At 34.8% G+C, this 26,906-nt stretch overlaps 1 protein-coding gene across 1 annotated transcript in view; it reads right to left on the bottom strand.

Moving 5' to 3' along the window:
• Positions 1 to 26,906, bottom strand: part of Tnni3k (TNNI3 interacting kinase) — a 291,075-nt gene that overhangs the window by 144,430 nt on the left and 119,739 nt on the right. The window contains exons 12-17 of the mRNA XM_071617944.1: positions 23,101 to 23,187; positions 22,214 to 22,270; positions 21,347 to 21,439; positions 21,205 to 21,262; positions 20,890 to 21,084; positions 20,058 to 20,162 (exon numbers count right to left, since the gene is read on the bottom strand). Coding sequence (XP_071474045.1) covers positions 20,058 to 20,162; positions 20,890 to 21,084; positions 21,205 to 21,262; positions 21,347 to 21,439; positions 22,214 to 22,270; positions 23,101 to 23,187 — 595 coding nt within the window. The remainder of the gene's footprint in view (positions 1 to 20,057; positions 20,163 to 20,889; positions 21,085 to 21,204; positions 21,263 to 21,346; positions 21,440 to 22,213; positions 22,271 to 23,100; positions 23,188 to 26,906) is intronic.

The raw sequence follows: 26,906 nt of genomic DNA, 5'->3' as shown, positions 1-26,906 counted from the left end.
GTTTTTATTTGGATTCTGTATATGGAGAAAAGCCATTTAATCTCATAGCTGTAGCTGTAGTAGCTGTAATCTTTTCAAATGTACATCTAGGACTTTTATAACTTCTTAAGTTTCCAAAGGCACTAATAATCATTTGACAAATAGTTTTCAAGAACATATTCTTTTAAATTCTATGCTTTGGTGTAACAGTATTAAGATGAGAAAAGCAGTTATGGTCCCTGTCCTTACCAAGCCTATAGTCTAACTGAAGTGACAGAATAAAAAAAGACAATTTTGGCAGAAAAAAATAGGTACTATGATAAGGAAAACAATGCTTTAGAGCACAGAAGGGAAATGCCTAGCCTGATCTAACAGAACAGATGGATCAGAAAACGCTCCCAAAGGAAAGTATCATTCAGGTGATTTCCAAATGTCCTATATCATATTTCTCACAATTTCCCAGAAATATTTCACTGGAACTTCAGACACAACATTATTGAAATCAGTTTCAGTATCTTAATGTGTACCTTAATTTGTATATCACCATCTACCAAGTCAACTAGACTTGACATGTTCTAATATTTTCTCTTTCTGTCATTCTGGGTCAGTTACCAGATCCAGTTAATTCCACATCTATCATAAATCTACAATCCTTACATTCCTTTGCTAGAGTAAAGACCCTTATTACTTCTGGCCTGGGCTATTTTAACTTTCTCCTAACCTACAGCAAATGATGCCATTCTAGGCCATTCTCTAACATTGCCAGAATTTTATTGCTTGGTGTTCTGAAACTGTGATCCATTTTCTTGCTTATTGAGTGATGATGAGAAGGGGCATCAACAAAGTATTCTCAGTGGCAAGAACGCTTTGAGGATGAAGTTTTATACTTGCTGTTTGCAGCAGGCAGCATGAGAATAACATTGATGGGGAAGAAGAATTACTAACAAGGGCAGTAGCACTGGTGCTTTCCAGAGCTTCTCAGATGTTGTTCCAGTTGAAGCCTGGAGGTAGGGAGACATTTCTGAGAGGTGGGAAATAGGAAATTTAGTTTGGAACTCTATACCAATAGTTTGATGGCATATTTTTTGGAAGTCAAAATAAAATACCATGAAAATATCAAAATATTAGAACCATTTCCCACGTTATATATTTTCAGGCAAGTCCAAAGGTCTAAACCAAGATTTAGAAAAACATTAAAAGTAGGACAGTGTCAATTCTAAATTATCCATTTTTGGATCATTTATGAAGACCCAGTGCTTCCATTTTACCTCATCAGATCTCAGGAGGGCGAGATAAGGCAAGGTCTGATGTTGCAGAAAAGAAGAGGAGAGGGAGACTTATGGTTTGAATGTTAGAAGGTAAATTTTTAATACTCACTTTTGGGCTATTACTTTCTTTGCATTGCAATCACCTCTGGATGTTCTGGTAGAGTTGGGATGAAGACTCAATCTCTCTCAAAGTACACAGTATTTCTGCTGTACCTTGGTTTCAGGTTCTCTTTTATTGTATTACTACCCTTAAAAACTTCTGTCATGGTACCCAGTCTCTGTATTGTTAGCCAAAACTCAAAGTAACTTTCTTTATAAAAAATGATACTGAAAGCTTGTGTAAGTTAAGCTCAGCTTTTTAAAGAAAGGTTTCAATTTGAGAAGTCCCAAATAGTATTTTTGAACATATCCCAGTAAGAAATCCTAGCCTCCAGAACAGAATTTTCTTATATATAAAGTTGTATAATTTTGCTGTTTTTACAAGCATTTAACAAAATTGTGACTTTCAAAGCATTTCACTAATTAGCCTGATCTAACAAAACAAAATATGCTCAAAATAAGAATTTTAAATTTTGCTTATTTATTGACATGATTTTTTTCTTACTTTGACCTAGAATGTTCCCATTGTTCTATGACACGTTTTATATATTAAAAACAACATGCTTTTTCTTAAAATATTCTGAAAAATATGAAGTGAAATAGAAAACACATATTTAAAATAGTGTTTGTAATCTTCAGCTGTTGAGACATCTGAACAAAGGTAAGAATATGCAGCTAGACAATTCCAGTTTCTTTCAATACCCGTTTTTGCAGCAAAAACTATCTGTTAAAAAGTATTTGCCAAATCAGAAGTCTGAATATAAATAATATATACTGTACTACCTGTCTGTAGAAGTTTTTACATGAAAACTTTTCCAGGAAAAGTAAACAAATGACTATCCAAAACTGCTAAATCTTCTTTACCTTGACAATGAGCAGAGATGCTTACTAGCCAACTAAGTTCAGGGAAATAAATAAAATATTGCCCCAAAGAAAAGCAATCTGAGCTATGCCTTTCTATTTGTAGTCATCAAGAGAAGCTTTAGTTTATCACAGCTACCTTCACTGGGTTTATTTTAAAATTTTAACATTCACATTGTTAATTTCCTTCCTCCAACTAATTTTGAATTGTTCAATCCAAATGTATCAATTCAGCTAAATGGACCATAGATCAGAGTATAAATTGGAATATTTTTCATAGACATAAGTGATAATGCTTTTTCATTTGTTGAGAATATGTAGAGGTGTCTGTCTTATGATTCTAAATTTGATGGAAAGTCTGATTTTGTTTCTTGCATGTGAGTGCTGTTTATATAACCTCACTTTCATGATCTTGACTATAAATTAATTAATTTACTAATTTTTCTACATCGTAACATCATTTTTAATTAGGTTTCATAGATGTCTTCTTTCATAAATGATATTTTATAAATGAGTTAGTCCAGCTGCATCTCCATGGTCACATTTTAATGCTACACATCTAGTAGCATGATGCTTTTAATAAGCTAAATGGTTTTGTAGTAAAATTCTTTTCAGATTGTATCTACCAGTTAACAATATTAATACATATTTAATGTATAATGTCTTCAGTACACTTTTCTGTTTTGTTTTGACTTGATGATAGATAATGTGTTGGTGAGAATACCTAATAAGAACAACTTAGAAAAGGAAAAGTTTACATTGGCTTGCAGTTTCAGAGGTTGAGCCCATGGTTAACTGATTCCCTTGCTCTGGACTTAAGATGAGGTGGAATAATCATAGTGGAGAAAAGTTTCTCAGCTCACTACAGCTTGAAAGCAGAGAAAGAGACAGGAAGGGGCTCCAGGGAAGATGGACTCTTCTAGGGTAGGCCTCCAGTGACCCATTTCCTCTAGCCCTGCCCCACCTGACTATAGTCACCACCTCGTATAATAATCCTTTCAAATTATTAATCCATGAAACTGGATTAATCTGTTGATTAGGTTATTGTTATCATACTCTTGTTATTGCATTTCTATATATACCTGCATTGACACAGGAGCTTTTGAGGAAACTCATATCTAAACTGTAATATGTTACCCCTGGCTGTCAAAAGCTCATGTCCATCTCACAACACAAAATAAATTTAGCTCATCTCCAAGAATACCCATAGTCTCAACAGTTACAGCATTGTCCCAAAGTCGAAGTGCAAAGTCTGCTCTCAGACCCAAGGCAATTTTTTGGCTGTGAGCCTCTGTGAAACTCAAAAGCAACTTGTATATATACAATATATAATGGTGTAGAGTAGCTGTTCTCATTCCAAAAGGGAGAAATAGGGGCATAGAAAGAAGGAATGGAACCCAAACAAGATTGAAATCTAGCTGGGCAAACAAATCCTGAGCTCCACATCCAGCATCTGGGGCACATGGTGGCAAAATGTGCTCTCCACAGGGCTTAGATATCTCTGCCCCTTTGGCCTTGCAGGTTGCAGTGCTCATGGCCTCTCTTTTAGACTGGCTCTCTCCAGAGCCAGAAGCTTTCCTTCACAGATGTTCCACATTTCTGGCATCTCTTAATTCCTAGGGTCTCCAATTTAGTTTGGGCTTTACCTTCACAGCTTCATGCATCACCATCTCAGCGGCAGCTTGCAGGGATCCCAACCCTACAACACTTTGCCTGGACTTCTAGGGCCTTCCTGTGTAAACCTCAGTGGGAACCTTGCTGACCCCCTAACTCCAGCATCCTGTATTCCTGCAGAACCCCAGTACCAGGTGTGATGCCAAAGTCTGCTACCAGCTTCATCACTCCCTAGATGGGTCCCCTCAAACCATGGCTTCAGTGCCTTCCAAATGCCGCAGCAGCATAGTAGAGTGAAATGAATCGTGGGAAAACAGCTTCCCAGGCCCTCCTGTGTGAATTATGTCCCTGGGGTCTCTTCAATGAATTTTCACTTCTATATCCTGGAATCTGCAATGGGTGTGATCTTACAAATAATGAGATTCCTCAAGCCATCATTCCTATTGTCTCTGTGCTAAGCATTTAACTTCTTACCTTTTTTGGCCATTTTGCATGCACTTTTCTGGCCAAACTGCATTTTAAAAATCCACTTTCTTGACTTTCTGCTCCCCATTCTCACAGTAAACCCAACAAAATGCTGCCAACAATGTTTAGGCCACAGCCTGAATATTGTGCTGCCTTAAAATTTCCTCTGCCAGATTAATTAGCCCATCACTTTTAAATTCAACCTCACAGGAAGTCTTAGGATGTGGGCAAAACAGACAATTTCTTTGCCAGGATGTGGCCACAAATGGCCTCTAGTCCAATTCCTAAGACAATCCTTATTTCCCTCTGAAACATCATGAAAAAGTCTTTACTGTCTGCATTCCCCTTGGCATTCTGGTCTGAGCTCCCACCGGAATTGACCAAGAAGCTGCACTCAACATTCTAAAGACTATCCAGCCTACATGTCCAAACTTTTTCAAACCCCTCCTGGAAACCAGTTTCAAAGCCTTCTGAACCACCTGTTCAGATTAGTTATAACAGCAACCCCACTGCTTGGTACCAATTTCTGTATTAGCATTTTTTTTAATTCACTGTGACCAAAAGTACCTGACCAGGACAATTTAGAAGAGGAATAATTTATTTTGTCTTACAATTTCAGACATTAATCCATGGTCAGCTGACTTCATTGCTCTGGGTCCTGGGGGATGAGAATATTATGGCAGAGGGTATCTGCTCAGTTCATTACAGCTAGGAGGCAGACGGGTGTGGGTGGTGAGGGCAAGGAAGCTGAACTCTTCTATGGCACATCCCCAGTGATTTAACTTCCTCCAGCCATGCTCCACCTGCCTATAGGTATCCTCCAGTACAAGTTCCTTCAATGTATTAATATATCAACTGGATTAATCCACTGATTAGACTATGATTTTCATATCTAATCATTTCACCTATAGATATTACTGCATTACTTCAGGAACTTTTGAGTTGATATGAAAATATCTAAACCATAACAGGTAAATACTCTGGGATCTTTTTCTTTTTTACTATTCAATATGCTCTTACTATATTAGATAAAGAGTAGAAACTAGTAAAACTGTCTTCTGCATTAGACAAGAACCTGAAAAAATGGATAGAGGGTAAACACATGTGTCAAAGGAGCTCTATCTTCTCTCCTCCTGTCAATGTCTAGGGTCTCTTGACTGAATGCTAACATTTGCAGATAGTTATCTTAACCTCAGTGTGATACAGATTTGTATTCCTTGATGGTATCTGAGTAAACCTTTCTTCTTCTGTTTCAGTTGTGTTGATTCTTCTTTAACTGGAATTGGTTTTGATATCCCCAGTCAAATTATTTGGCAAATGACTATTTCTCCTTCTTAAGGTTTTAAAAAGGACAAACCTTTTTGTTCATGATTAGAAAGGTGCCAATTCACATTACTTTGCATATCTCTTTTAAAGGATTTAACTATTTTACATCTAAAGTCCATATTAGGCAATTTACTTTTACCCACATTAGAAGGAAAAACTGTATGCATTTAAAGATTATAATTTGATGAATTTTAACATATATTATGCTCCTGTGAAATTACCACCATAAAATATAAAAACATTTCTGTCCCCCTAAAAGGATTCCTAGTCCCCCTTGCAATCTACCCCTCTCTTAGCCCTCAGCACTAGGAAAACATTTATCTTCTTTATCACACTACAGATTAGTTTGCATGTTCAAGAATTATATATATTGAAACTGCAGGTATAGCTCTATAGTGGAGTTCTAGGCTAGTATGCATGCAGCCCTGAGTTCAATCCCTAGCACTACTGAAAAAAAAAAGTTTAAAAATGGAAAAATATAATATGTATTCTCTTATGTGTGCTTTTTTCACATGACATAAATTTTAATAACAGAGAAGAGAATTCTAACCAATTTTGGCCATATTTAATTGGAAAGCATAAAGAGTAACTGAGAAATGAAAAGAATGGCTTAGGTATTTGTGTTAAAGGAACCAAAGCAAGTTTTAATTCCTGTAAGTAGAAGGCATATGTTTGAGCTATTGAAACCACAAGGAACATATTAAAAAGGAACACAAATCCAAGTTGGAAAGTAACTTCTGAGGTCAGTAAAAAAATTAAAACTTTTTCATTAAAGCATTCAATAATCACTGTACTGAAGGAGCTGAGAACTAACATAAAACAAAAATGTGAAATGATTAATTTAGACATAAAAAAATATAACAAGTTCAAGAAATGTTGCTACTGTTTTTTCAGGTTCACATGAATCTGATTTTAGTTTCTACATACTCTTTCAGAGGAATATTTAAATAATTTGACTGTGACAAGCCAAACTGTTTTGAGACCTCATTGAAAGTCAAATGAAAACATTAATCAAATGCAAAAATATTCCAGTCAGGCATAGAAATGCTGCAGGTTAGAAAATAAAAATGTTGCCTGTGAGAAGGAAAATCAATTCATTTAGAAGAAGCAAGTATTGGTTCAAATCTACATGGTCAGTAGTGACTAAAAATCACTAGAATTTCAGGAGGTTGTATTTTTCTTGAGAATCATCAAATACTCTGGGGCTATGTCTACATTACAAAACCAGTTTGTTTGACTAACTTTTCACCTGAGTAAATTAGAAAATCAGATCAGTCAAACAGCTGATTGTATTTCCTTATTTCATATTTTTTCCTTTTCTTTTCTTTTTTGGATAGGCTTTAGTGACTAGAATGCAAATAATTACCTATAGCATAAAGCAGCCTGACTAGTGACTTGTATACTACTAGCTTTAATTGAACAAAAGGATGACTTTCTATTAAGTGCTAAAGAATTTTTTAATATGAAGGGAGAAGTATCTTCTCATTTTTGTTATAATTTCTATAAAGTAGAGGTCTCATCATTAAGGCAACCTGATAAATATATTGTTATCCAGTCAGAGTTACTCCTGTTTTGTGGTATATATCCCCATATTTTAGACTGTATGACTATGAAGTGTATATAAAAATCTTAGTGTGTCACTTATGACCTTTGTCATCTTAGTAATCTCTTCTGTCATTATGTTTTAAAAATGCCATCATATAGAGTTATGGGGATTTAATCAGATAATACATATAAAGCATTGAATTCAATGTGTGTCACAAAGATACTTTAATATGTTATTCTTCTATTCCTTGAATTTTCAGTAATACATTTATGCATTTGGAAAATATTAGTTGAATTTCTACTATGACCAAGTCACTGTTCTAAAGTATTGTGAATAAAATGGTACAATATTGATAGCTCCTGCCCCAGTTAAGCTTAGTGTGTAGCAGGGACTACATTCAAGGACATGAGCAATTTTAACAGAGTGACACTTGTAATTCTGAAATAAGTTAGAGCATGGATTATTGAAGGAACATGTGGGAAGACTTCCTGGAGGAAGCATCAGAAATAAAGGAGTTAGTTATTCAGTAGGGAATTACATGTGTGAAGGCTTACACTACATGTCTTTTTTTCAGATAAATGCTATAGATACAGAGCAAGATAGAAAACACCACAATTTTTTTTCTCTTTCTTGCTTTCAGTGCTGAAGTACAAGTTTGCAAATAACAGCTTGTTAGCTTCATATTTAGGAAGCAAAAGAAACTGTCAATCCCAGAGAAGGTTAATAAAAGTTCACTGCTAAATGTCTGCCTGGAAGTCCACCTATGTCTCAATAGGAGACTCAAAATGTCTTTTTCATTCTTTGTCTGAAATGAGAAAAAAAAAAGAAATTAAAGAATGAGAAAGAATTAGAAGAAGCCTATAATAAATCCTTTCCTTTAGAAACCCCACCAATTCAGGATCCTGCCTGAGACTAAATCTTTCATAGACCATAGACAGGAAAAAGTCTATTAAAATGTGCTCCATTCCCAAAGAAAAGAGTCACCGAAGATCATTGATCCTCAACTCTGAACCAGCAGTTAATGAAAAACAACTTCTATTTTTAGAATTTAGAAAGGGGATTTCCCTCCCAAAACAAGAGAAGGTAGACATCATCAATGTCCTGGTGCTATTTCATCTATGGAACCAAGCACGCTTTTCACCAGCTTTCTGTACATTCAAGCCATTAAATGGAGGCTCAGTGTCTGAGAATATAGTTCTTCATGTAAAGCTTGAAATGTAATTGATACAAAGATCATTGCTCCAGGATTAAAGAGTTCTAATCGTTCTGCTGCTTATATGAACTTTTCTCCATGCTAGTCAAGGTAATAGTAAGATTCTCAGAAAAAGAGTGTGTTGTTCCCCACACCATTTAGTCACCACAAAATCTTTCGCCCCCAGTTAGCTGGATAAAGATAATCCTAACTACCCTGCAAATAGTTCTGGCCCAGCAGCTGGATACAAAATTAATCTTAGTCTGAGACTTTCTGGCAACTCTGTTACATGCAATTAATATAAATTATATTGTAATTTCTTTTATAGAATCTTTCCCTACAGTCCTCCCTTTGCTGTTGACCTGGCACCACTATTAATGACAAAGTGTCAAATGTGAACATGGACACATTAGACATTATTATCTCCATTTTGCAAATGAGGAATTTGAGTCAGAAAGATGTTTATGTAGCATAACAATGATACAGTAAGAACATGAGAAAATGATACGTAAGAAATGAGAAAAATGATTGTCTCTTAGAAATCAAGAAAGTGCAATTGTATGAATTCTTCCTTTTCTCTTACCATTGAAGGAAGGGTAGGGATTAACCTTCTTAATATTAATTTTGAAAGTATCCACCCTGATCTTTATATGAAAAGGACAATTGCTGAATTGAGTCACTGAGTAAGCTCATTGGGCATAGAACAGGAAAACTGCCAAATCATGTGGATGTCCCATACACCTTCTGTAAAACTACAGTCTCTTCTACCTATATGTTTTGACCTCCACAATGTGCTTCTGATAACCCTTTCCCCTCTATACTGTTTTTGTAAGCAAATGCTTGTTGAATAACTAAAGGACTGGTGTTTAATTCTATGCTTAAGTTTTGTGAATAGCCCTAGAAGCAGTAATCACTGAAAAGGATCCTAGATAATCAAATAACCCTGTCAACCCTTAGCTACAGTTAATTCAAATTCTTCTCCAGATCTGCATCTACCTATTGGGAATGACAGACTGAATCTGTGATTCAACTTTGAACCATGAAGGAATGAGAGTTCTCAGTTAAGGAAATAATATGATTTAAATCCTATTTTCCTTCTTTATAGAAAACTATCTATAGTGGAACAATCCAGTTATTTCCTACATCTTTTTAGAAAAGATCTTTTTAGAAGATATTATCCATCTGAGATATTATAAGCACAATTTTGTAAGTTTGGTAATACAGTAAGAGAGAGAGAGAGAGAGAGAGAGAGAGAGAGAGAGAGAGAGATACAGGCCCTTTGACGTATTTAATTCAGTAAACAAATTTGGGCATCCAAGAATATTAAGAAGTAAAATGATCTTTCAAAAATAATGGAAAAAAATAATGATAACAATTGCTAATGTAGTTTCTCATTTAAATCTGATCAGTTAGATATAATTGTTACCGTAAATGAATGGTAAACAAATTTCCTAGGAACAAAAAATGTGGCAGAGCTGGGTTTCAAATGTGCATAGTCTGGATCCAGAGTCTTTACTGCCAATTCATTTGTCCTCTTGTCTTTCAGTAGGGCAGTATTACACACCAAAATAGATCCCCAGATCTGTCCATGCTGAATTTTAAGCCAGAGAAAACTAACATTATTTGAAAGATTGTTTCTTCCTAAAGCTTTTAGGGAGGATTTAGGAAATATTCAACAAGAATAGAAAGTTTACAATTTCTGGACCACATTCAAGATATAGCTAGCTATTGGAAATTTCTTCAATGGGAAAGAAATATCCACCTATAAAGATCATTCTTCATTTACTAGCTAGTAAATCCTGACTCTGGGGCCCTATTCAGTTGCAGTGGAACTTCAGTGTCTTAAGAAGGCGGTAACATAAATGAATCTCACCAAGCAAGGGTGGAAAATTATGAATTGAGAAATGCACAGATACCACAAGGCAGCATTAATATCAATATTGAAAGGTTATCTGTTCAGGAAATCGACAAAGTGCCAAGAGGGCTTTCATGGGCCTCCCAACAAATGAGAGCAGAAAGCAATGGTCAGACAGAAAAGCCATTTTGACATTTTCAAAAGCTGGCTTTATACAGACCACATTTCCAAAGAATGGAAAATGGCAATGTAAGGAACCAGTAGTAACATCCAGAAAAGCATAGGCCAGTAAGTTCACTGCAAGTCATGGGAAGCATTGGAAAGGCTTAAGAGGATCAAGAAGGGCATTACTTCTACTCCATACTCAGCCCTTGAGTAAGGGAAGGTAAAACACACTTCTTCCCCCCTGGTCTTAGAGTTCTCAGGGAATGACTGTGATGTGTTAGGAAAGAGGCAGCGGAGTAAACCATTATACCACAAAAAAAAAAAAAAAAAAAAAAAAACCACTGGATATAGATACCAACAATAAGCAAATTTTGGTATCACACAATTCCTAGTTTGGGCCAAATTAATACTTGACTTTCTGTGTTCTCCCCCAACACACACACAAATACACCTCCCCCAAACATAAAATCTTGTGTAGTGTTTCTAATGTCTTATGATGGCTTAGAACCCACTTCTAATATGTGAGGTTTAGGGATTTGTTTGACTGGGATGACTTTGGCAAAGATTCTAATGGAAGGTACCCCAAGAGATAGTAGATTTAACCAGGTTTGTTCAAGTAATATAATAGAGTGGGCAAAATGAATGAGTTTTCCTCTGACTTAAATATACCTATTTTAATTTAAAGGGAGTATATGTCCAAGGATATTTAGTTAATGAGGTGATAAAAGCACAATTTTTAGAATTAGCGGGTGCAGCCAAAATGAAATGAGACATTCTAATGGAGGCAGCTGATAGAAGAACATTTTAACTGGTCCCAGAATAAAATTTCAGCTATTTCTAGAGGAGTACAAACAGAGAACTACTCAGGACAACAGTATACTATAGCAGTGGTGTAGGGAAGTAGGAGGAGCTCCGGTTGAGGAAACTGAATCCAAACGGAAATGTGATGACAGTATTTGGGACAAGGAAGGCCCTCTGGAAACTAAAAATAAAACAAGAGGCAGGGGTGATTTCACTCAGAGAAAATCAGACAGTGAATTTCTTTTTAAATAATGAGTAGAAAAATCCACTGTTTTTCTGGAAGCTGGGAGCTGAGGACAGATAGACTTCACATGGAAACTGAGAACACCAGAAATGGAAATGGAAACTATGAACAAACATCAATACCTGAATGAAGCTTGTGTATAGGAATACATTGATTTGTAGCACTAAATGGTTAAGGAGAACCTTCTGTTGTTTCAGGACAACAACATTCTCTGAATATAATACTTGTAGACTTTCTGTTTTTTATTTTCATTTTTATAGAAAAGTATGTGTGACTGTATGTTTTGTCATTGATGTAGCTTGCATGCCAATATGTGACTTATGCTTTTAAATTTACATAACTTAGTTCATACTATTATATAATTATAATATTTCTTCTTAAGCCATATTTTGATTGAGGGACATATGTTTCCACATTCCTAAAGGTAATCTTGGGTTTTAACTTAACAAAGGTAAATGAGATTTATTTTGAAATTAATTTATATATAATATGGTCATTAAGTCGTTTTCACTATGTTTTTCAATTAATGGTATTAGTTTATTAATGGTAAAAATGTTTGTATAAACAAACATATTTAGCATGTTACTAACATATTTGTGTAACTGATTTATAAAAAATCTGGAGCAGATTTCTTGATTATTACCATTACCCAAATGCCTCCTACCTGTTATCCATAGGGCAAATAGGGTCCATGTAGTACAGATTTCTGGTTGCCCATCAAAACTCACTTCCTCCCCTGGCACACATCTAGTTTACATTTCTCAGCATCCCGTAAAGTTACAAATATGTTCTTATAATTGAAATCCAGAGAATGGGATATGACTATAACAGATACGTGTCAATCTAAATGCCTACCCCATACAACATACCAGAAACAACTTATATATTGTTGTCCCACTTACACTACCTTCAAAGAGGATGACTTCCAAGGAGACCAGGTAAGTCACACATTGAATATGAGTCCTGAGAGACCTCATGCATAGGGACAATCCCAACTACATTGACAGCAATGGTAACTGTTTTTTTTTTAATGCATCAACTTGGAAATATGACATCTGATGACAATTTTGGACATAAGTGTTTCAGAACCACAGGTTAAGTACTTAAGCTCTGAAGTCCTAATTCCTAAAGCATCCATTGTATGTAATGAATTGATTTCTCTTTCTTGCAACCCATTTGATCATAGTTATTTCTCATTCTTGGAAAATTTTCAAAAATCCCTCAACTCATTTTTATAAGGTTTAATTTCCTTAGAAATCCATTTTCGAAAGACTGGAAGCATCATGTGGAAATATATAGGTTTATATGTGCATTGACATATAACACACATGTATACATAGATATGAATCTTTCTTTATATATGTGTATCTATTTATTACACATTTACCATCCCTAATATAGGAATCCAAAATCTAAAATGCCTCAGAATGCAAAGATTTTGACACTGCAAAGATGCTCAAGAAGTTTTGGATTTGGGAGCACTTTGAGGTTTGGATTTTCAGGTTGGAGATTCTCAGCTGGTAAACTTTGTGAAAATATTCTAAAACCTAGAAGAATCCAAAATCTATAACATTTCTTGTCCCAAGCAATTTTGATGAGGAATATTCAACCTGCACATATAATTCTCTATTCTACTAAGGTTTATATTCTTGAATTCCCACAAGAATTGTTGTACACTGCAATTGTCTGATGTTGAAATTTTTATTTTTGTTTTGGTTACCTGTGAAGATTCTACACTCCTGGGAACTTTCTAGTATTACTCATGAATTATAAGTAAGTTAGATACTTTAAAAGGGCCTAGTATAGGTAGAACAATTCTCATGAAAACTGATGGGTCTTGAGACTTACTCTGTACCACAAGTACCATGAGTCTATAGATCTCTGACTTTTGCATCAATTACTGAATGAATGAATGAATGATAATATTTTATTTAAAGTGATGATATTTAAAACATTTGGAGTTACATTGTAACTCAATTTTCTAATATTTCACTGATAACAGAGAAAGATGAAATTGTATGGCAAATAGATAAGAGGAGTAGTTATCATCAGACTAGAAGATGGCTTTCAAGCTTACCTATCTACTAGAAACACCTGGAGTGCTATAGAGATTTGGATTTAATCAGTATCAAGATTTTTTAAAGTTTTTTTTTTTTTTTTTTTTTTTTTTTTAGTGATTCTGTGTAGCCAGAGTTGAGAGTCACTGTACTGTGGTATTTTCTCTTTTCCCCACATCACAAAAAGTGCTTGGCAGTCTTATTTACTATGGATTCCCAAGTGCAACCTAAGATATTTGAATCAATCCATTCAAGGATATGGCCTTTGAATCTGTTTTTTAATTTTAAAAAATTTTTGGTGTTATTTATATTTTTAATGAAGGTCTCCAAATGATTCTTATGACTAGGAAGTTTGGGAAATATTTCATGAGGCTCTAAACTCTGATAAAGAAAGTTCTATTGTAAGGGTAAAAGAAATTGAAGTTAAAGCGTAAAAATTAAAGGGTAAAAGACCGGGCATTGTAAAGTTTCCAAGCTGCAAGGTCTGAGTTAAAATGTAAAGGATTAGGTATTGTTAGGTTTCTATGCTACCTGCAAAACCTGAAATTCCTGTAGCTAGCTGTTAGGACAATACTGGAACTGCCCAGTAAATAGTCCCACTGACTCCCTGGTTGTCCAATAACTTGGAACTCTGTGTAACTTGTCACGTAGTCATTTAGGCCCTAAAACCAATCAGTTTGAATGTGTACCCCGTTTAGAACTGACCTATCACCCCCGCCCGACCTATTCCCGCCAATGAATGAACTAATCATGTTTAGGAGTTGTTGTTCAATTTTTCTGCGCCTCATGATGATTTGTTCTGATGTATACAAAGCCCTCCGCCCTCCCCAAAAAATGTACTTAAGCAGTGCTCAGCCCCTGCTCGGGGCTCTGGGCTGCTTTCCCTTCTTGAGTGGGCATGGAGCCGCAGCATGCTGGTTCAATAAATCCCCTTCTGCCAATTGCATGAGTGGTCACTTGGTGGTCTCTTTCTCCGACGCTTCGCCGGACCCTTACACTATGATCCTTCCTTCTCAGCTGTATCCCAGAGCATAGCATATATACTGGGTCAATCAAGAATCCAATAAGTATTTTACGTTAATTAATTAACCCACTTACTTCTAAAATGGAAATTAATAAAAATAATTATTTGCAAATTTAAAATACCACTTGTAATTACTGGTTTTATACCAGAGAATCACAAAAACAGAATTACCAAAGATTTCACAAGAGTTTCAATGGGTTCTTTTGTAAGACTTCTGTAAATATTTTAATGTAATCAGTTAATTGGTCTGCATGAAGTCTCTTCAAGAAGGCATTTGTCAATGGATGTTAAGTTCTTTTATTGCAAAAGTCACAAGTCAAAGAATAACTGAAAATGGGACTCTAATCTATGCAAATGAGGACAACAGCTATATTGGAAAAACAATAGATAACTTCTTTTACTTGATCATTGTGTTGTTTTAAAGTAAGGGAGTTTTATATTTTGTGTTCAATTGAAAGGCACAGACATATGTCAACTTAAAAACAACTATTAAATTTTTCTATCAGTTTTTTTCTTTGATGCTTCCTAAAATCTTCACTAATTTAGTTAAATGTCATCTTTAAAATTAAGATTCTTTTAGTCTTTACCAGATTTGTCCTTTTAAATTATCTGTCATTCAACATTGGAAAGTTTGCTGTTTTTAAATTATCACTAATTATTTTCCTTTATATTCCCCAGAATAAGCTGACACTCAAAAACCAGCAGTGAGTCCTTCTCAGATCTAGACTGCACACTAATTAGCTGTGCTTTATAAAAATAAGTATCTGTATGTATGAGGTTATTGTAGAGTGTTTTTTATCAACGCTCTCCCCATATAAGAGAACAAATGAGGGACTAAGATCAATAAAATTAATATTTGTGTAGAGCTTCAAAACTTGTAAAGTCTCATGGGAGTGTGGTATGGCCATTTTGTAAAGGAGGTATTGCTATTTCATTTCTTACAGTGCTGTTATAAAATAGTATAGACTTATCTGGGAGAAGACCAGTCATGTGCTCAGTATATATTTGCAGCAATGTTTCTGTTTCAATGTCAAACCCTTTAGAAAAGGTATTTTTCCAAGAAAACATAGACTACTGTGTTAAGTAAAAAGCTTTAAAACATTTAGTTGTAAACCATGGTTTGCAAGACCCAATGTCACAAGATGAGTGCGAAAAATTTAGGCTAGGTATAAGCTGGTAGATGATGGGTTCCATAGCAATTAGTGTACTCCTGCTTAAAGCTTTGAATACTTTAAAAATATTTAAACTCCTTGGGCCAAACAAAACATATCTGAATAAGAACTCAACCTTTGCTCCATACCAGCAGAAGTAGTATGTGGAAGAAGAAATAAAACAGAACACAGAAGCATGTGGAGATGAGATGAAAAATGGTTTATGGATTAGAGGAATCAAAATTGTAAGACTGAAATACAAATAGCCAAATTTGTAAATATTATTGATGCCCATCCAAGATCAACAGACTTCTATTTCTCTCTTTGGACATAGTTTCATTGTTGTAGTTAAAATATAGTACAGTACTATCTTTAATCAGTTTCCTTATCTGTAAAATGGAGATAATAACACTGTAGCACAGAATTGCTGTGAAATTAAATGAGAACATGACAAAATCTTAGTGGAGTTCTCTTCGTGTTGTAAAAGCTATAAATGGTAGGTATCATTGCTATTCTCATAATCATTGAAAAGAATTATTCCCTTACTCATTCCTTCAATTTTCCTTTAGTATATACTGAAGATCAAAATTAACTTTACCTACTGTATAATACGCCTCAGAGAGGCTTTGCTTGCCAGGGAAAAATCAAATAATATCAATAACCCCAAATGCAAATACAGATGTGTTCTTTTTTCTATAGGTTTATCAGTAATCTTAAACAGTTTCTTTCCTTAAAAATTATAAATGGCATTGAGTAAGTTACTCAGATTTTGTCTAAAAGTAGCCATACTTGTATCGACTAGGCCATTTCTTCCTAAAATGTCATTCTTAAAGTATTCAAAGCCTTTGTTTTAGCTAAAAATACATTGATTGAGCATCTACTATGTGTGGACACTATGCTCAGTTCTGGAAATGTGGGATGAAGAGAAAAAGGTCTCTGACTTCAAGTTCTGCCTTGTCTGGAGCACTGGGGAGATAAAAATGTTAGCAAATCATGTCAATAGAAAGGCAAACCAGTGTCTGAGTTCCACACACTCTGACATGCATATTTCCCTCTCCTATTTTCAGTGGGACTCCCTAAATACTCTGAAAAACAAGGGTGAATGAATATAGTAGGAACAGACTGAGGCAAGAATCATGCCCATTCTTCAACCTCTGGTTTTAGCTCCAAGACCACCAGGAAGCATTCCACTCTACTTTGATTTTTTTACTGACTTGCAATCCCTTTAAATTTTCTGTTTCAAAGTTGCTATTTAAAAATAGCTTTTAAATCATTTTGGCCCTTAATCATTTTGATTTAGTTGCTTCTTGGGTATATGACCTATCTACCCATTAGATGGTAGTAAACCCTTGGAGGGGCAGGATCCATGTTTTTTTTTGTACCTGCATTAATCTGGAAAACTGAATGTTTTATTGTTGTTATAGATTAAAGATTGGTAAAAAATAGTGCACAAATAATTGATGCACTAGTTGGGACAATACATTGAAGGTATCTATTTTTTCATAAATTTTGAGGAATTTTTATGCAATTCAAACATTTATGTTAGAGGAGCAAAAATGGTAAATGTAAACCTGTATCTGTTATATATAGTAAATATTTTATATTCACTTTTAGTCAACATTTATATTTTTTAGTTCTGCTATATAACTGATGGCAAAAACTTGCACTTACAAGGCAACAGAATGTACACTTAATTGTCCTACAAATGAAGAGTTATAGCTAGAGAAAACTTTCAGTCATCACTCATTTGTTTTAATGCCATTTGCAAAGATGGTTAGGGTGGCAAAGTAATAATCCCTAAACTCAAAATCATCAGTTTGCATTATGTTAATTTATCATCTAAATCTGTTTCCTAAATATTGTTAGCAAAACTCAAAGAAAATAATTATGCTTATTAACATCATATTTGTTTGTAAAAAGAGGTAAAAAACCCTATAGTTAGGCTGGGGTTGTGGCTCAGCAGTACAGCACTCGCATAGCACATGTGAGGTGCTGGGTTCGATCCTCAGCACCACATAAAAATAAATGAATAAAATAAAGGTATTTGTATCCAATAACTATATATATATATATATTTTTTAAAGAACCTATGGTTAACAGTGAAGAAATTACTTTTATTTGAAAATCACTAAATAATTATAAACAAGTCCCATATTATTTACTTCCAAGATTCTACCACTCTCATGTCTGATTTAATTTTCTACTTTCATTTATACTTGCCACTAGAGAAATTCTGCTTTTCATTGCTTATCACAGAATACTGCAGTAACTTCCTCAGCGGGTTCTAGACTTTACCTTCAAGGTTATCTTTTGCCATAGGTTAATTACTATTTCTATAATGTAGCCTCAGATTTGTGATTTCCAGCTCAAATATCCTTAGTGCCTACTTTTGCTAAAAGAACAATGTCTAAACCCTAGTCCAGCCCACACTGATTTCTGTGCTCTTGTTTTATTTTTCCATATTTCTTTCCTAATTGTCTCTTCATACATTATATACATAATAAAAACACGTTTTGTACTAAGATGAAGTTATTCATAGTTCCTATGTATGCCTTTACTTTTCTAATCTCAATCTATTTTATAAATGTCTCCTGTGAACCTAGGATCCTTTTTCAAATTCTATTCATCCCTTACGAACAAGGTCACATGTCACTTATTCCATGGAGCTGACACTGAACTCCTCAGAAGTAAGTAACATTCTTTGTTCTGAAATTTTATCGAAAATTTCACTCTCTATTTTATAGTACTTGTTATTTGGTACTTAAAATATATTTAGGTGAATATTTGTTTCCTCTTAGAATGTGAAGGATCCTTAAAAGTAGATTCTGGTGCAGTTTCCCTTTGTAAGTTCTACTGTGCCCTGTATAAAGGCTTTAAACATAATAGATGTCCAAATAGTTTTTGAGTAGAGTAATTCATTAATATTTAGTAGCTTCAGAACTGTGAGGTTTGTATAAAAGACTATATAAAGGACTCATATGAACCTTACTGATAATCATTAAAGCAAAGTTATTTTGTGGAATAATATGCCTTATTTCATAAACTGCATCAGTGGTTTTCCAGCTCTTCTCTACAGTACCTTTGGGATTCTACAGACATGACCCAGGGCACTTCCTACTTAAAAGGGGAGGTGTCACATTTTGTATATTGGCCTTTTGTGTAAGACTTTGCTTGGAGAAAGGATTCATTATTTAAGAAAACTTTTTTTTTAGAGAGAGAGAGAGAGAATATTTAATATTTATTTTTTAATTTTTCGGCAGACACAGCATCTTTGTTTTGTATGTGGTGCTGGGGATCGAACCTGAGCCGCACACATGCCAGGCGAGCGCGCTACAGCTTGAGCCACATCCCCAGCCCAAGAAAACTTTTTGAAATCCCCTGAGTTTCCACCATGGGGGCACTTTGATTCTACCTTTGTTTCAAGTCTCTATTTCTCATGAAAGCCTCTTCACATGAAAACTAGGTAAACAACCTGCTCTAGTTTGGCTGAATTCACTAATTCCAAAATAGTAGCACAAAGTATTACTTCAAATAGGGTCCTCCTCTAACAAGTGACTTTGTATGAGACGTGACAGTCTTTAGGAGTCAATGAGCTTAATTCTTGATCTGATCTTCCTTACCTGGAAAGTACAATCATGTGTTTGCTTAAGAATGAGGATATGTTCTGAGAAATGGATTTTTAGGGGTGATTTTGTCATTGGGCAAACATCACAGAGTGTACTTATACGAACCTAGATGATATAAGTCAATCACTAAATATGGTCTCTTGATGCATGAGATGCAGTAAACATGAGATATATGAGGTCTGCTCCAGCATAACATGCCATATTGTTTTACAGTAATTTTTTTAATAAGTCAAAGTGGTAGTTTAAAATTATAATAAAAAGTATAATACCAGTATTTAAACCAGGAATGTAGTTGCTAAATTATCATTATCAAAATGATAATTGTGCTATACTTTTTTATACTTGCAATATTATAGGTTTTTCACATCAGTACTGCCACAAACCTGAGTAACATGGTGCACCACTTTACCATGGCTGCAATGTCACTGAGTTATAATAATTTTTCAGCTCCATTATAATTTTATGGGACCTTGGCTCCACTCTCATGAATACACTGTCATGAGGCACATGATTATAGTTTGTTGGCACATCTTACAAGCAGCACTCTTTCTGGAAATTCTTTCTAGATTTGGAAGATGCCTGAGAAGCACTTTTATATAGCCTTCTATTTTGGTTGAAGACAAAACTTTCTATTGCCTGGGCTTATGATAGCCCAATTCCTTGTTCACAGAGTAGGGAGAAAATACTCATCTGCAGTAAATCTAAAATGTATCTTTATTGAATCTATCTTAGGCTACTAGTCAGTCAGACAATTCTAAGTTCATTATTAGGAAAAAAAAAATACCTGTTCAAGTCACGGTGTATAATTGGCTGTGTCAGGTTGTGAAGGTATTCCATACCTTTGGCAACATCTACTGCAATAATTAATTTAGACTGCAAATCAAGAATCCTAAAATTTAAAAATAGATTCAGTGGAAGGAAAAAAAGTCAAAACCAATGCCATATCTTTTAAAAGAAATCAAGGTATATATGTTTTGGTTTTTTCTGTGTAATTTTAGTCTGTTTTTAATTAATTGAAGGTTATATGAAAAAGTTTAACAAATCTTTCTACCTCAGAAAATGCTTAATTATAGGTCAACTCAGGTATACAATACGTTTCATTTAAAATATTGTACTTGAATTTCTAATTTATTTGCAATATATTTAAATTATTTGTAATAATGTTAAGATCTATTTTTAATAACTGTACAAAACCACATTCTAATTACTGTATGTATAGATCTAGGAAATAAATTCAAATTAGGCTTGTGCAAGATCATTTCTTTTTAAAACTTCCTTATATGGTGATCTTGGTAATTATTTTCTTCTGAGTTTACATATATCTGCTTTATTGGTATGTCAAATAGCGTAATAATGTTTCAGTTGCCAATTTAAATTCCTTGAATTTGTTACCTTCAACTGAATTCCTATTAATAAGTCACAGAAATATTTCTATTCCTTGAAATACAATAATTAGTCATAAATTATTAGCCATATTTAATGCACACTCACTAGTATTCAGAGGTTTCCAAAGGTGAAGGTTCATGCAATCAGAAAGCCTCAGAAATGCCTCAGGAAAATTTCAATGCCATGTTGAATGCCATGTTCAAGTATAAGGCAGAACAAGAGACTCATACCTCTTTTGCTCATGAAGGAGGGAAAACAGAGAACCTCCTGATATGTACTGAGTGACGATGGCAAATTGGCTGGGATCATTCAAGCAAGCACCCACAAACTGAATTACACAGGGATGATTGAGCTGGCAGAGAATAGACACCTCTCTGCAAAACATATCCACATCTGATTTGGAGCAGTAAGTGTTGGCCCGATAACTAGAAATGGCAGCAAGAGGAAATTCTCATCAATTAATGAATCCAACAAGAGGTTTGCTGTGTATATAGTTGTCAAAGCTCACCACTCTACCTAGATGGTAATTTTTTTCATTTGCTTACCGTTTTATAGCCACTATTTTATTTCTGCATCGTCCTTTATATACTTTCCCAAAAGATCCTAAAATTGTTTAAAATAAATAAATAAGTACATATTATCTTGAGCTCATTTTAATTAAAGTAGAACTATAGTTTCTTAGGTTACCTGAGCCAATAATCTCATGGAACTCAATTTCTGAGAGTTGAAGATGGAAATGTGAAGGCAATCCAGCCCTTAGGAGGAGAACATCAGCTTTCTCTGCAAACAGAAATTGTCATTATACTTTTTAAGATTTAAAAGCACACATGTGAATATGTACTACACACACACACACACACACACACACACACACACAGGATATGGCATCCCTGGGGTACAGTTTATGTAACATTGTGATAAAGTTCTTATCTCGTCAATCCTTTCAACCCGCTATCAATAGGTTAAGTTAAATATCAATAAACTAAAACTCAAAAGGATGCAAATTAAATGACAGAAAACAAGCACTTCAAGTATCTAAAGAAATACCCAAAACTAAAAAATATTTTTAAAAGACTGCATATTCCAAATAGTTAAACATAAATTTATAATGTAATAATATTTTATACCCTTCTGGTCCAGTGGAATTAATTTTGGTTTATAGCAAACATTCAAAAAAAGTTCCCAAATTATTACTTATTTTTGGAAAAGAATTATGCTTTTGCTAATTTTCCCTAAGGTACATCCATTCCCAATTCTTCTAAAGTAAATATTAGTATTTGTAATTTATATTTTATTAAAAAATACAAATATTCACAAAGCATTATGAGAATTGATGCACTTTAAAACTCATAAAATGTTCTCTGTTATATCTTAATGAACTGAAAAGGCATAAAAGATAAGGTTAATTATGAGAAGGATGATCTGTTGATAATATTTCTTATGCTTATAAAATAGTCATTATTCATAATATGTTAAACAAACTAGAATGTTATCATATTTAGGCAATAATTATCCTGAGTAATAAAATATAAGAGTTTTCCCATTTACAAGTACCTTTTGTCATGCTTTTAATCTTCCCCAATGGGGATGGAACAGACACATAGGAGCCATCTAGAAATCAAATTATATAATAGAGTTGAAAGTAGCAATCATTTTTTTCTACATAAAAGTTCAACATTATAAAAAGAAACAGGTGATGAAACCAAGAAAAACTATAGCCTAAGGCCCAAATCTATTCTCTGGATACTGAAACTGTACTACAAGTGTTTATTTAGAAAGCGCATAAAAAGATTAAAAAGAAATCCAATTTGTAGCAGACTCCAGCAGATTTAATTTGTGTCTGGCTATGAGTATTCTCTGCCCTGCCGTAATAGGTAACTGAAATGGAAAATGACCCTTCTCAGCTTACCCAGGCCTTACTACTCTTGTCCAAGCCTCATATACATCCAGTCCAGGTAAACTTGGAGAAACTGTGGATTAATGAGAGTTAGAAAAAAGCCTAAATGGAAACTGCTGCTTCTTCTTCCTTTTTTTTCTTTTTAAAATTTGCTCTAATTAATTATACATGACCGCAGAATGCACTTCAATTCATTGTACATAAATTGAGAACAATTTTTCATTTCTCTGGTTGTATACAAAGTAGAGTCACACCATTAGCACAAACATACATGTATGTAGGGTAATAATGTCCATCTCATTCCTCCATCTTTCCTAGCCCCATACCACCTCCCCACCCTTCTCCCCTTTGCCTTATTCAAAGTTCCAAATGGAAGCTTCTTTAAATTCATTCTCACATAGACAAATTTTTTTTTTCTGAAAATAAGGTTAATCTGACAAAGTCTATGCTCTCCCACTATCCCCAGAATGATAATAATAGAAACACAGGTTTGCCTTTAGGCACGGTTTGTACAGCAATGAAACTTGAATAAAAATGATGGTACCTCCTCCAGGCTGAGAATATTCATTACAGGGCAGTTCATCCTGGGGTCTCTTATAATGCTTCAGGAGTGTGACAATGGCATCATGGCCTTAATGAAAAGAAAAAAGAACAAAGAATCTTAATTTCAGCTTGATTTATTCATTAAACCACTTGTCCAAAAAATGATTGGAGGTAGCTTAAAAAGAGCACATATCTTAAGGGACAATGTGCTGCAACACAAATTTAGTATCTTTATTCATTTATTAAAAATAATTTATTAGGATGACTGTATGTGAGGCACTGTGGTAGGTAAATGATACAATTTTATGAGGTAACCATGGTCATACCCATAAGAAGCTTACAATGTAGTTGAACAAATAATTATAGGAATAATGAGAATTTCTAAATGAGGAAATAATAAGTGCTAAGAGAGTATATAATAAAGGCATGGTTAAAAGAGTTCAAAACACATGTGGTAACTATATTTGCTGTGATTGTGCATTACATTTGATTGGCAGTTCCAGTAAAGCACAGTGCTAAAATAAATAACATGCGTTTCTGTAGTGCAAACAGCTGACTGCCCATAGATTTTGTAGTCCTCTTTTGCAGGGTTATTTTGTCCCTGGGAATGGCTGCCTACCCAGGGACAAAATTTCCATCTGACCTTCATATAACTGTGGCCTTGTGACATATCCTCACCAAGGCAGTATAAGCAAAAGTGACATCACTTCCAAATCTGAAATTTAGGTTGCAGTCCATCCTTCTTTACTTCTCCTATCTGCTGGCTGGATGCAGAGAATTCTGAGGTTCTAGGGGTTGAGAGAAAGTCATCTACTGAAGGGAACTGCCCATCCTGGAATGTTAAGAGATTAAGAAACACCACTGACAGTCTGCAGTTTATTAATTGCAGTAGGAACTTATTATTGTGAAAGATAAAAAATGTTAAATGCTCATCTGAGTAAACTATTGATTTTCAATAAAATAAAACTTTGATAGTCCTTTATGTTTTTGCTATAAAAACAATCTACTGAAGCTAAATTATAAAAGAGAAAAACCATCAACCTTAAAGACCTTATCAAAAGACTTATAAAATACAATAGAATCCATTGTAAAAATGGCAGACTTTAGAAATTGGAAAAGCACAGTACTTTGGTCAGCCAATGACTTGCTAATGTGTAAAGTATATGCTGGCAGTAGTACTTGCTAATCAAGGACTCCCTTCAAAGATTTTGAATGAATTGTATATGTAACATCATGAGATAGAAAAATTACCACGTTTACTGGCACTAAAAGTTTTCCCAAAGGTAATATCCCAATATCACAATTTTTAAGAAATAAAAAAGTATTGTGATCACAAATGAAAAAAACTTACAGCAAAACTTACATATAAGCTATCTACATAGTTAATAATTCATGTCCATTTTGTTATCATCTTTAGCTTTCTATTCATGACTGATTCTTTTTCTTAAATCATAAACATAGGTAATGCTGAAATAATGGGGACCAGTTGCATGAGCACTGTTTATTTAAATTCTTGTGTGTTCATGATCAGGAAAAAGTCAAGAACCTGAATAGCATGAGCCAACAGACAAGTTTCTAAGTGAAGACTAAATAGGTAGAGATAACAGATAATACAAAAGCCTGAAAAATGAGCAAACTTGCCATGTTCAAGAAATGAAGAAGTCCTGTGTGGTTGCAGTATGACAGGCAAGGATGACAGTGGTATGCCTCTATATAGAGTTTTCAAACTTTTAGGGTGTGTAAGAATCACTTGGAGGGTTAGGCATGTAGCTCAGTAGTAGAGTGCTTGCCCACCTGGTGTGAAGCCCTGGGTTCAGTACCAACCCCCAACCACCCAGTTCTCACCAAAAAAAAAAAAAAAAAAAAATCCTTAGAATACAAGTTAAAACACAGATTCCTGAGTCCTATCTTCAGAGATTCAGTTTGAAAATGTCTGTAGTAGGGTGTGAGTGTTGCTTTTCTAACAAGGTCCTTACTGATGTAGAGATTTATAGGTTAGGGTCATAGCTTGAATTTTGGTATAGATAAGATGGGGAACCACTGAAGGGTTTTAATTGAAGAATATATATATATATATATATATATATATATATATATATATATATATATATATAGTCTTGGACACAATACCTTTATTTTGTTTTTTTATTTTTATGTGGTGCTGAGGATCAAACCCAGTGCCTCAAATTTGTGAGGCAAGCGCTTTCCTGCTGAGCCACAACCCCTGCCCCTTAAGAATATTTTTTGTCTTACACATTATTTATGTTAGTTTTGGGGGAATAAGGATTGAACCCAGGGGAGCTGTACTACTGAGCTATATCCCCAGACTTCTTTATTTTAAGACAGGGTCTTGCTAAGTTGCTTAAGGCCTCGCTAAATTGCTGAGGCTGGCCTTAAACTTGCAATCCTGCATCAGACTCAAAAGTTGTGGGGATTATAGACATGCAACCCCATGTCTAGTTTGTCTTACTTTTTTTAAAAAAATCCTAATCTATAGATTAGAAATGATGATGCAGCCTTTAAAGACTATTTTCAAGATGAAGTAGAATAATGCAATCTGCCTTATAGTTCTAACATGTAAATGTGCCTTTGAGATCTTCTCTATTCTTGCCTTACTTTCCCCCACCCCAAGTATTATAAATGAATCACATTAGAACACCAGATACATTTTACTACATATCAAAGTATTCATTTTCTATTGATGCTTCTGTTAATTACCACAAACTTAGTAACCTCAGTAATAAAAGTTTATTATCTGTTGTTCTGAAGGTCAGAAGTTCAACATGATTCTCCTGGGCTCCAGGTATCAGCAGGGCTGTACTACTTTCTAGAAGTCCAAGAGGAGAATCAATTTCCTTGACTTTTCCAACTTCTAGAGACTGCCCATTTCCCTGGCTTGCAGTCCTTTTCCTATGGATTCAAAACCAGCAGTGATTAACTGAGTCCTCTTCATATTACTCTGACTTCTATGTCTGTCTTCCTTTTTCATATTTAAGAACCTCTGTTATTTTAGTAGGCCTAATGGGAAAATCCAGGATAATCTCCTCTAGTAAAGTCAGCATTTTAGCAACCTTATTTCCCCTTTGCATATTATAGGCTCCAAGGAACCTGTAAATCTTTGGGGGTTCACTACTCTGCCTACCACACTCAGTTCAGGGGAAAGTTATGGGCCTTTGCTTGCATGTTAGTGCTACCAGTTGTTCTTATTCTGTTAACTATTTTAACCTCAGCATTAAAGTAACAACACTCACAAAATACCCTTCGGGAATTACAGTGTCCCTCCACTTGTCCCTTGCTAGATTCATGGGTTCTGAGCTTCCTTCTGCCCTGCTCCATTCTGTCTGACTACCACCATGTAGTGCTTTTAGAATCTTTCTTTAACTTAATTTGGTCTTTAAGTGTTCGGAGTTGGAAAAACAAAAACTTTTCTTGTTTTCTGGGAGATATTCCTTTAGGGGAAAGAAAACAACCCAAACCCCTAGCGTTTATCCAAGCACAACAAAGCTTAATTCACAGAATCCACCTCCCTGCCTGTCTCAGCCCTGTTGTGGAACCGACTCCAGCTGACAGACGAAGGCCTCGTGCTTTCCCCAGTGAAGCAGAAAGCTGCATCCTGAATCCTGAACGACTATGTGAGTCAGTGATCACACCCTTGATGTTACCTTTCATTTCAACAGCTCTCTTGGCTCCACTTGCTCTGAGCAGTTTTAATTTCCTGCCAGCACAGTGGCACAATTTGCTGGCATTTTCTTTGGGATGCTTTTCATCAAGAGCCTAATGAGTGCCTGGGTTCTGGCTGATGATAAG

This window comes from Marmota flaviventris, chromosome 10, assembly GCF_047511675.1.
Source record: "Marmota flaviventris isolate mMarFla1 chromosome 10, mMarFla1.hap1, whole genome shotgun sequence".
In the NCBI taxonomy this organism is placed as follows: domain Eukaryota; kingdom Metazoa; phylum Chordata; class Mammalia; order Rodentia; family Sciuridae; genus Marmota; species Marmota flaviventris.
This window is presented reverse-complemented; position numbering and strand designations above follow the sequence as displayed.